The sequence below is a fragment of the Dendrobates tinctorius genome, unplaced genomic scaffold (genome assembly GCF_039654945.1).
Source record: "Dendrobates tinctorius isolate UK_male_01 unplaced genomic scaffold, ASM3965494v1 ptg000171l, whole genome shotgun sequence".
NCBI classification, from domain to species: Eukaryota; Metazoa; Chordata; class Amphibia; order Anura; family Dendrobatidae; genus Dendrobates; species Dendrobates tinctorius.
Window position 1 is genome coordinate 20,944,741 of NW_027361838.1, and position 12,123 is coordinate 20,956,863.

Consider the following 12,123-nt stretch of genomic DNA (forward strand, 5'->3'; position numbering starts at 1 on the left):
TAAAAAAAAAAAAAAAAAATCTCTAAGGCCGGGTGCACAAGATCCAGAAGTAGCAGCACTTTGCACACCACGTATGGTCGCTTCGTCCAAAGTGCAGCCTTGTAGTGTTCACTGAACCCTGCAGATTTCCCTCTTCCAATGCATTGTGTTGATGTAATTTCTATTGCAGATAATGGCATCTTGAAAGACACGCCACATGTCCATCTCCGTGGGTGACCCGCAGGCGTCTCTTTATACGTATTAGACATGGAATTTCTAGAAATCCCATCCACCGTGTTGTCACATCTGGCTGCTGCGGGTTTGACACTGCATAAATTCACAGCTTCAAATCCGCAGCAATTACTGATCGTGGGCACATACCCTAAAAATAGATTTGTAAATTTCTTTAAAAAAACTGACAAATTACTGCTACAAATTTAGTTTCTAACATCCTAACAAAATAAAGTTATGGTACATTTTACAGATGGTGCTGATATAAGGCAGACACGAGGGAAATGTTGTTTTACTATTTTGTGTTGTCTAACTCTCTGGATTAAAGGGGTAATCAAAGTTTAAAAATTGCTTATTTTTAAAAATTGTGGACACATTTCTGATACATAAATAAACGCATAAATAAATCTCGGAATCACTGGAATATGTTGAAACATTTCAGAGGTATTGCCACATATATTGATACTGATCAGATGTGAAAAACGTGGTCTGGTCATGAAGGGTTTAAAAGGGGGGGGGGGGGGGGGGATCCGCCAAAGACAACTGTTAAGGGGAAAAGGCCATCATGTGCACATACCCTGAAGGTAATAATTTTGACCTCATAGACGTTTCAGAGAAACTGGGTTGGGGCTGGTGATGCATAATGATAACATTAAAAAAATGTCCCCAAATTATTTTTGCCTGGACATACGACAGGTTTCGGGAATAAGAGACCACCAATATGGTTATTTACAATTACAATAATTGGAGCTTGCGCCGACCATGGCAATTAGAGGTGGGCTCCGCTTTTGATTCACCCTTCATATACACATGCTGTCGGGACAGGTTTTAAAATTAAATCTGAGAGCCTTAACTTTTGTTTTTCAATTGGTGTTCTTTCACCATCTCACTGTGGTCTCTATACGACATAAATGAAATAATTTTCTACTTTATGCCATTGTCAGTTGTTGGGCTTCACAAGTTGAGCGGCTGTTCCTCGTTCAGTTTTACAGTGTATTTTTTGGCCGTAGAGCTTGTACGCATCTCACCTGCTCTTGCGCCCCGCAATCTATTCGATAGCCGCAACACATGCGGGGATTTCCTGTTTGTTAGGCTGGTTTCACACTTGCTTTTTTTTGCAGCGCGTTTTCCCGCAAAAAAACGCATTGAAAAAACGCATACAAAAGCATACAACTGCTGCGGTTTTTTCAAGCATTTTTATGAGCATGCATGAAAAAAACGCAGCGTTTTTATGCGTTTGCGTTTTTAGTGCGTTTTTACCGCGTTTGCGTTTTTTTCCAACATTAGGTGGCCCCTCACACTAACCCAAACCATGACTCTACTGACCCTAACCCTGACCCTAACCCTTAACCAAACCATATTTAACCCTAACCCAAACCCTAAACCCTAACTAACCCTGACCCTAACCCTGACACTAACCCTTAACCAAACCATACTTAACCCTAACCCAAACCCTAAACCCTAACTAACCCTGACCCTAACCCTGACCCTAACCCTTAACCAAACCATACTTAACCCTGACCCTAACCCTTAACCAAACCATACTTAACCCTAACCCAAACCCTAAACCCTAACTAACCCTGACCCTAAACCTAACCCTGACCCTAACCCTTAACCAAACCATACTTAACCCTAACCCAAACCCTAAACCCTAACTAAACCTAACCCTAACCCTGACCCTAACCCTTAACCAAACCATACTTAACCCTAACCCAAACCCTAAACCATAACTAACCCTGACCCTAACCCTGACCCTAACCCTAAACCCCCTTAACTAACCCTAACTCTAACCCAAACCCCTAAATTCCATGGTTAACAAAAAAAAACGCATGTGCAAAAAAACGCATACATAAGCATGCCAATGCGCACATATGCGCACCCATAGACTATAATGGGTGTCTTGCTGTAAAAAAACGCATTGCGTGCGCATGCATTTTTTTTGAGGCAAGTCGGACGCACCAAAAAATGCAACAGGTTGCATTTTGTGCGCCCGAGCGCATACCGCAAAAAAACGCATACGCGGTAAAATGCGTACAAACGCATGTGTATGCGCACATAAGCGCATCCCATGCAAAGTATAGGGAAAAAAACGCATGCGCTATTTAGCGCTAAAATACCGCGGAAAAAAAACGCAAGTGTGAAACCAGCCTAAGGCAATCCCTTCATGTGTTGTGGCTGTTGAATAGCTGCCAGACATGCAGCCGCAGGGACTCAACATATTTTTCAAGCACGCTGAAGACACTCGGGTAACACCTGAGCATACTCAGATAACACCTTATCCGAGCACATTCATCTCTAAAGGGAACCTTTCACCTTCCCTAACCCTGCTAAACCACCACCATGTATGTATAGTCACCTTTTCCTGCATTCTAACGAGCCCCTTTAAGGGGCTTATTTCCTGAATTAATATGAAATTGGCTTTGAAGCTGTGCTCATGGAGCTCCACAATAACCGTCTGAAATCTAGTTGGTGTGTGTTTTTCATTGGTGGCATATGGGGGCTGTAAGCCTAATCTTGTATATCTGGCCTGTAAATGTGGAGCTCTTCCGCAGCTATCAGTGTGGCAACACTGTTTCCTCCCTGGGCTTGTGCAATGCGCCAATGAATCCTGGGATTTGCACTCATCTATGATTCTAAATTCTGCATTCCCAAAGTGGGAGAACATCAGTCAGGTGTGCGAGATTTGCCGAGGCAGCGGTGACGTCATTCTTGCATATCCGGGTCTCTTGTGCCCACAGAGAGGTGTTTACGTAATGAGAAGAAGGCGTAGTCTGGGGAGTTCAACACACCACCCCCAACTGGTCGGCCCCTAATTTACATATACAACTGCTTCAAAGTAATTTTTTTTATAATTTTTTTTATAATTCGGCAATAAAAATCCACATTACGGGGCTTGTGCAGGAGGAAATTTTATGTATAGTGATCGTTTAAAGTGAACCTGTCCTCTGCCCTGGCCCCCCTAAAGATTATAGACTGGTTTAAATAACCATATGCTTCCACGTTTTTTCTTTTTTAGATTTGCATTCCTTTCCATGAAGAGTTAATCACATTATATGTACCCTGTAATTATGCCACTGACCAATTACTCATCCTACTGTTACATGCAATCCCTGATATGTCGGGGGAGAAAACGGCTCATGGAATGCAACAATGAAGAGCGTTTTGGTCCTGTGGTGCAAAATAGGCCTCTTTGAGAGTGTCACCAGGTTTTTGCTATAAAATCTAAGAGCATCATGATTTAGGGACAGAGGCTCTGTATCAAAATGACAGCCCAGTAAGTGCCACAATGCTGGAATCAATCACTGTCTACTCTGCTGCAGATCTAGCAGTTCTCTGAATGCTGAGCTCTGTTTGCCCCACCCACACTACTGATTGGCAGCCGTGTACACTATATCTATAATTTCACAATCAGTCCAGGGGGTGAGGTTACACAGATCTGGAGGACTACCTGGCACAAGATGCCTAGTCCTGTAATGATGATTTCATGATGATAAAACACTTGATTTTATTGAAAGATGCGATGCAACAAGCAGCCCAGTTAGTGACAAATACGGCTGAGACCCCGATTCCAGCTATCATGCTGCCCTCAAATTGCATTGTAAATACCTGCTGATGGATTCCCGTTAAAGGATTAATTTCTGGATATAATGTTTAGTAATCGAAGGATGTGCTCACATAGAGATGATTACTCTATAATCTATATGTATAACTTGTCAGGCAGGCACCATTTCTTCCATGTAGTAAATTCCTGCAAATGTAAAAGGGCCTGTGTTCAGCACAGAGTTCAGTCAGTGGACGAAAGCAGACATCACAATAAGCCTTTGTTGTCTCCTGCCAGCAGCAAATGTGCAGACCAATATTATTGGTTTTAATCGTTTTCTGAACGGACAGGTCAGATTTGAGTACAGAATGTGCTCATATCATGTTTTGACCCAAATCTGTATTGCTAGCCAAGGCTTCTTGCACTGAGCTAGAAGGCAGTTGTATGATCTAAGCAGGTCACAACGATGAGCACTATGAAAAGTAATGGCTTACTAAACAAATACCAGGGTTTTAGCCCCTGTGCGTGACGGTCCCCTTAGGTTTACCCTTACACACCCCAGCACATCAGGATTGAACATTTTCTACTCTCTTCTATCTCTCCAGGCACATAATGATCCACTCGATTTGGTGTTGAAACGGATTACATAATAAAATGCCCAAAACGTTGTCTACGAAGGTAATTCCCAGCGAGAACTCAGACAGTGACTGCAACATCATGGTTGAGAAACCATCAGGACGAAAGGTAAGAGAAGAAAACTGCTGCAAAGGCACCAGCTGTTTTCATTTGTTTTTCCCTAAATAGGTTGTTTTTGTGAAATCCATCCTATTTTTCCATGTCTCCAGCAGCTGGCTCTGGTTGTTCCGGATGTCTTTCTGTGCTCACTGGAATGCACGGAAAACAGCTGGTGAATTTATCTAGTTTTACTTTGCCGTCTTCATTCCTCTCAATCAACATACATACAGTACATGCATGCATACCTGGTGTGTGATACATGTCCTAATAATACTTGGCTCTGCTCACATCCAGTGATTAGCCTTTCATGTGTTTGTTCTCCAGCCAAATGCATTTATTGTTAAAAGGTCTTAGACTAGTTTAAAAGTGTTAAAAATAAATATTCACCCATCGCTCATACGTCCCATTCTTGTTCTTGGGCGGTGCATAATGGATTGTGCTGCTTTGTCCTGTCTATTTTTTCTCCTGTCTGGATGTTTTTAAAGAATTCCTTTCATCAGAGTTTTTATTTTCTTAATATATTGCAGTCATCATGTTATATAGCACTGTGTACTTACAATTGCTCTTCATGCCTTTCTACCCAGCTAATTCTTCTTTTCTCTGCTACATGTACAGTTGTGGCCAAAAGTATTGACACCCCTGCAATTCTGTCAGATAATACTCAGTTTCTTCCTGAAAATGATTGCAAACACAAATTCTTTGGTATTATCTTCATTTAATTTGTCTTAAATGAAAAAACACAAAGAATTGTCCTAAAGCCAAATTGAATATAATTCCACACCAAACACAAAAAAGAGGGTGGACAAAAGTATTGGCACTGTTTGAAAAATCATGTGATGCTTCTCTAATTTGTGTAATTAACAGCACCTGTAACCTGTGGCACCTAACAGGTGTTGGCAATAACTAAATCACACTTGCAGCCAGTTGACATGGATTAAAGTTGACTCAACCTCTGTCCTGTGTCCTTGTGTGTACCACATTGAGCATGGAGAAAAGAAAGAAGACCAAAGAACTGTCTGAGGACTTGAGAAACCAAATTGTGAGGAAGCATGAGCAATCTCAAGGCTACAAGTCCATCTCCAAAGACCTGAATGTTCCTGTGTCTACCGTGCGCAGTGTCATCAAGAAGTTTAAAGCCAATGGCACTGTGGCTAACCTCCCTAGATGTGGACGGAAAAGAAAAACTGACAAGAGATTTCAACGCAAGATTGTGCGGATGTTGGATAAAGAACCTCGACTAACATCCAAACAAGTTCAAGCTGCCCTGCAGTCCGAGGGTACAACAGTGTCAACCCGTACTATCCGTCGGTGTCTGAAAGAAAAGGGACTGTATGGTAGGAGACCCAGGAAGACCCCACTTCTTACCCCGAGACACAAAAAAGCCAGGCTGGAGTTTGCCAAAACTTACCTGAAAAAGCCTAAAACGTTTTGGAAGAATGTTCTCTGGTCAGATGAGACAAAGTAGAGCTTTTTGGGCAAAGGCATCAACATAGAGTTTACAGGAGAAAAAAAGAGGCATTCAAAGAAAAGAACACAGTTCCTACAGTCAAACATGGCGGAGGTTCCCTGATGTTTTGGGGTAGCTTTGCTGCCTCTGGCACTGGACTGCTTGACCGTGTGTATGGCATTATGAAGTCTGAAGACTACCAACAAATTTTGCAGCATAATGTAGGGCCCAGTGTGAGAAAGCTGGGTCTCCCTCAGAGGTCATGGGTCTTCCAGCAGGACAATGACCCAAAACACACTTCAAAAAGCACTAGAAAATGGTTTGAGGGAGAGCACTGGAGACTTCTAAGGCGGCCAGCAATGAGTCCAGACCTGAATCCCATAGAACACCCCTGGAAAGATCTAAAAATGGCAGTTTGGAGAAGGCACCCTTAAAATATCAGGGACCTGGAGCAGAATTTGTGTTTGCAATCATTTTCAGGAAGAAACAGAGTATTATCTGACAGAATTGCAGGGGTGTCAATACTTTTGGCCACAACTGTAGATACAGGAAGTCTCTCTTCCCTTCCACAGGCTTGACCTCCTGTTTCCACATAGAGCTTAAGGCCCCGTCTCTCATAGCGAGATCGCTGAAGCGTCACCGATTTTGTGACACAACAGCAACCTTGCCAGCGATCTCGCTTCATGTTACACATAGCGGCGACCAGGCCCCTGCTGCGATGTCGCTGATCGTGCTTCAATGTCCTGGGCCATTTTTTTTTTATCGCTGGTGTCCCGCTGGCCAGCGCGCATAGCTGTGTTTGACACTGACGAGCGACCTCGTTGGCGACGCAGAACTCGGGGACGCAGGCTGGAGTCATAATCGCTGCTGTGACAAGGTCCCAACGACCGCCGAGGTCGTTATACGGATTGCTGGATCTTTGCTGCGTCGTTGGGTAAGTCTGCCTGTTTGACGGCCATGTAGCGATGCACCAGCGATCCTTACCAGGTCTTATCATTGTCGGGATCGCTGGTGCATTGCTATGTGAAACGGTACCCTTAGAAGGATTCATCTAGTCCTTTTTTTTTTTTTAACACCCCCCCCCCCCCAAGTTTGTTTGCACCTTCATGACCAGGCCAAATTTTACAATTCTGACCACAACCACTTTCCGAGGTCTTAACTTTGGAACACTTCAATGGATCCCACTGATTTTGAGGGTTTTTTTTGTGACATATTGTACTTCATGACGGTGGCAAATTTTTCTTCGATGTGTCTTGCGTTTTTATTTGTGGAAAAAAAAAAAAACTTAAGAGAATTTCGCAGGTTTCAAACTTTTAATTTGTATGCCCTTAAATCAGAAACCTATGTCACACTAAATAGTTAATAACATTTCCCGCATGTCTACTTTACATCAGCACAATTTTTGAAACATTTTTTTTTGTTAGGAACTTACAAGGGTTAAAAGTAGAACAGCGATTTCTCATTTTTCCAACAAAATTTACAAAGCCAGTTTTTGTTATGATCACATCACATTTGAAGTGATTTTTGAGGGGTCTATATGACAGAAAATACCAAAAAGTGACACCATTCTAAAAACTGCACTGCTCAAGGTGCCTAAAACCACATTCAAGAAGTTGATTAATCCTGATACTTCACAGGAATTTTTGGAATGTAGAAGGAAAAAATGAACATTAAATTTATTTTTCACAAAAATTTCACTTTAGACCCAAATTTCATTATTTTCACAAGTGTAACAGGAAAAATAAACCAACATTTGTTGTACGATTTCTCCTCCGCATACTGATGCCCCATATATGGGGGCAAACACTGTTTGGGCAAATGGCAGGGCTCAGAAGAGGAGTTCCATTTGACTTGTTGAATGCAAAATTTGCTGGAATAATTAGCGGATGCCATGTCTCATTTGAAGAGCCCCTGATGTGCCTAAACAGTGGAAACTAGACCCCTCAGTGAAATCTAGATGTGGGGTGAGCAACTTGAACCCCCAGGTGTTTCACAGAAGTTTATAACATTGAGCTGTGAAAATAAAAAAAAAAAATTATATATTTTTTTTTCCTGCAAAAAGTTTTTATAGCCCCAAATTTTGCATTTACATAAGGGTAACAGGAGAAATTTTACCACTCAATTTGTTGTGCAATTTCTCAGAGTACGGCGATATTCCATATGTAAGGGAAAACTACTGTTTGGGTGCATGGCAGGGCTCCGAAAGGAGGAAGTGCCGTTTTGGAATGCAGACTTTGATGGCATTATGTGCGGGTGTCATGCCGTGTTTGGAGAACCACTTGTGTGCTTAAACAGTGGAAACCCCCCACAAATGATCCCATTTAGAAACTAGACCTCTGAAGGAATTTATCTAGATGTGCTGTGCTGTTAGCACCTTGATAGAATTTTACAACATTGATCTGTGAAAATGGGAAAAAAAAATTTCATACAAAACCTGTTTTGGCCCCAAATGTTTTCATAAGGATCACAGTGGAAAATGGACTACAAAATTTGTTGTTCAATTTCTCCTGAGTACAATGATGCCCCACATGTGGTTGAAAACTACTTTTGAAGCACAGTGTAAAGCTCCGAAGTTAAATAGCGCCACATTGGAGTTCAGATTTTGTTGGAATGTTTTTAGGGTGCCGTGTCATATTGGCATTTGGCAGTGCCCTTGGGGTGCAAGAACAGCAGACCCCCCCCCCCCCCCCCCATATATGACCTAATTTTACAAACTAAACTCCCCAATGAATTCATTCAGGGGTGCAGTAATCATATTGTCACCACATGTGCCTCAGAGGTTTATATTATTGGGCTATGAAGAAACAATAACATTTTTACTGAAGAATATACCTTAGGAGAAATTTTTACAACATTCTGCGCAGATGCCCTACATTTAAACAGATATGCAAATAAAGTCCGTGGAGCCTCATTTAAGAGTCTCAAACACGGGACTAGCCAGATCTTCCTCCATGGAAGGACCCAGCCAAGGAGTGGCTCCTTTTGGAAACCACTATTACCACCATATTAAGTGGCCCTTTAAGTCAATATCCAGCTCTTACGAGTTTACAGATATGACAAGGGAAATACCAAGGCCAGGTATCCATCCACAGACAGCTGTTTCGGGGTGTTGCCCCTCATCAGTGTGGAGTAGGATTCTGGCTAGGTGGGAGCAATGCCTAGTAGACCAACATCACGAAACAATCACTGACCTCAGGGAGACCAGTCAAAGAAAACACTGCGGCAGCCGGCAGAGGCGCTCGGTGAAATCCTAGGTGCAATGCTCCCTGGGAAATATGAATATGCAAATTAAACGGGAAATACTTTTGAGGCACAGTGCAAAGCTCAGATGGGAGTGAACACCATAATATAGTGCATATTTTACGGTTATGGTTTGCAGGTGCCATGACCCACTGGGAGAGCCCAGTGGGTCATGGCACCTTCAAACCATAACCGTAAAATATATCTCTACAGAAATGCCAAACATGTAGGCGCTAAATGTTGTGTAGACACACTGGGGCTCAGGATGAAGGGGATCATTTGGATTTGGGAGTGCAGAATTCGATGGATTTCTTTTGGGGAGCGAGGAGCCATAGTGCTTTTTCTTAGCCTTTGTGCGTGGAAGTCCTCTATATTTCCATTGACGGATGACGGACCTGAGTGAGGACATTCTTAATTGGGGATTGAGTTAAAGCTTTTATTGGGAACACTTTGCTTATGTTTGGGATCACATTTATCTGGCTCTCTACGCCGACCGCTTTACTTTGGGGTTCCATCTAAATCTCCAAGTGACATTATTCAGAGGCAACCCCCGAGAGATCCATTCATTATAATGAGGCAGCATATTTACTCTGTTCAGCGGTGTCCTTTTCAGAAGTGCACAAAACTATGGTGGGCTGCGTTTTTATGCACGCCTAAAAAAATGAACCCCACCAGTTCATAGGCGAGACAGTGTCCACAGTGCCTCCATCTGCCTATTCTTCGGGTCAGTGCGATTAGAGCCATACCACATTTATGTAATTTTTTTTTATGTTTTGGAGCTTTTAAACAATAAAATTATTTTATGGAAGAAATTATTTTTGCATCACTGTATTCTGAGAGCTATTACTTTTTTTTTTTCTTTTTTTTTTTTCTTTTTTGTTTCCACTGATGGAGCTATGTGGTGGCTTGCTTTTTGCCAGACAATATTATGTTTTCAGAGATACCATTTGTATTTACATTACTCTTTTTGATCGTGTTTTATTCTACTTTTTGTTTGTCAATATGATGAAAAAGCATGTTTGTTTTTTTTCCTCCTTCAATTTTTTTTTTTACGGTGTTCACTGAAGGGGTTAACTAGTGGGGCAGTTTTATGGGGCGGGTCATCACGAATGCAGCGATGCCAAACTTTCACAGCCTGATCGCTGTTACAATCCATTGCAATGCATTATAACTGTCGGTGCTTTACTGACACGAGCCCCTGAGACCGTGCTCAGCGCATGGTCTGAGGGGCTTGCCGTAGCATGATGACCCAGATGTCATCAAGGCATCTGGTCACCATGGCAACAATCGGGCCCCCATTGATAGTACAGAGGGGGCTCCCTCCCTCTGCACGCCTGCTAAAGGCTGTGATTGCAGTATTTCGGGGGTTAAAGACACTAGGTGGCAATCGCCTCAGTACTTCCAAGGTCGGTAAGTACCAGTGAACCATGACATACAGAGTACGTCCAAGGTCGGAAAGGAGTTAGGGTCCCGTCATACTAAACGATGCACCAGTGATCCCGACAACGATACAACCTTGTCAGGATCGCTGGTGCCTCGCTACATGATCGCTGGTGAGCTGTCAAACAGGCAGATTTCACCAGCGATCAGGACCAGCGAGGACGCTGGTATCCAAGGTAAATATCGGGTAACTAAGCGACGAGCGTGCTTAGTTACCCGATATTTACCTTGAATACCAGCTCCCAGCGTCTGCTTACAGCGCTGGGAGCTCGCGTTGGTCTCCCGCTGCCACACGCAGCAATGCATGCTGGCCAGCGGGAGACCAACAATCAAAAAATGGCCCAGGACATTCGAGCATGATCAGCGATACCCGGCGGGGGGGCAGTCACTGATGCGTGTCACACACAGCGAGATCGCTGGCGCATCACAAAATCTGCGATCTCGCTGTGTGTAACGGAGCCTTTTTAATCATGTGATGTCATATAGTTAATGGGGAAAAAAGAATTGGATGGGTAGAAAGGCAAAATGAGCAATTGTAAGTACACAGTGTTGTATAATATGATGATTGCAATATATGAGGATAAGTTTTGATGGGAGGAGGAATGCTTCTTTAACAGTAAATTTAATTGGCTTAAAACACCTTTAGGTCAAGTACCCTCGATAAGTATTGGATACCGTGGCATTTCTGCACCAGTTGGCTAAATTGTGTTACTTGTGGAGTTTTTTTTTTGTTGTTGTTTTTTCTTTTTTAACCATTGTTAGCTTTTTTTTTTTCCTGCAGTCTTTATCTTTTCGATGTCCTGTTTGAAATATCAGTTTTCAATGTTTTATATGCCTCTACTTTGATAAAACTTTACTGATGGTCATGTAAGTCATTTTGCTGTGGAAATGCAATAAAAACGCATACAACTTTTTTTTTTTTTTTTGTCTATGTATTTTCTAATCTTATTCAAGTTTATGGGTAAAATACACAACACATTTGCTCCAACAAAACTTGACATGTCAAAATCAAACCGCCGGTCAATTACCGACAGCGTTTAAAAAAGGCATAGTGGGCACGAGACTTCTGTGATCTTCAGCCACGTTCCTGGAACTGTAATATACTGTTTTGTTTTGTATTTTTATGCACTAACGTAAATATTGGAAAAATTCACCAAATGCTTGTGAGGATTTAGGCCTGTTTCACACTTCAGTTGTTTGACGTCAGTCATTTTTTTGGCGGATTCGCCTTTTTTCCCATAGACTTGCATTAGCGGCGGATTTTGACGGCTGGTCATCCGTTGGATCCGTTTTTTGACGGATCCGTCATAATTTTGGCGTCCGCTGTCTGGAGTGGACGGACAATGAAACTTTTTTTGTCTGCGTTAAAACAGCGGATAGCAACGGATCCGTCGCTGTCCGCCAGGCGTTATAATGGATGCCTATGGGCGACGGATCCGTTGCCAACCGTTAATTGATGGAATCTGCCAACGGATCTGCCTTTTTATACTGAGCATGCCCGGAAAAATTT

At 42.5% G+C, this 12,123-nt stretch overlaps 1 protein-coding gene across 6 annotated transcripts in view; it reads left to right on the forward strand.

Moving 5' to 3' along the window:
• Positions 1–12,123, forward strand: part of ANKRD12 (ankyrin repeat domain 12) — a 178,687-nt gene that overhangs the window by 82,908 nt on the left and 83,656 nt on the right. For all 6 annotated transcript variants that reach the window (XM_073550954.1, XM_073550953.1, XM_073550952.1 and 3 more), the window contains one exon: positions 4,357–4,495. In XM_073550954.1, the coding sequence (XP_073407055.1) occupies positions 4,406–4,495 (90 nt within the window). In that variant the 5' untranslated portion in view covers positions 4,357–4,405. The remainder of the gene's footprint in view (positions 1–4,356; positions 4,496–12,123) is intronic.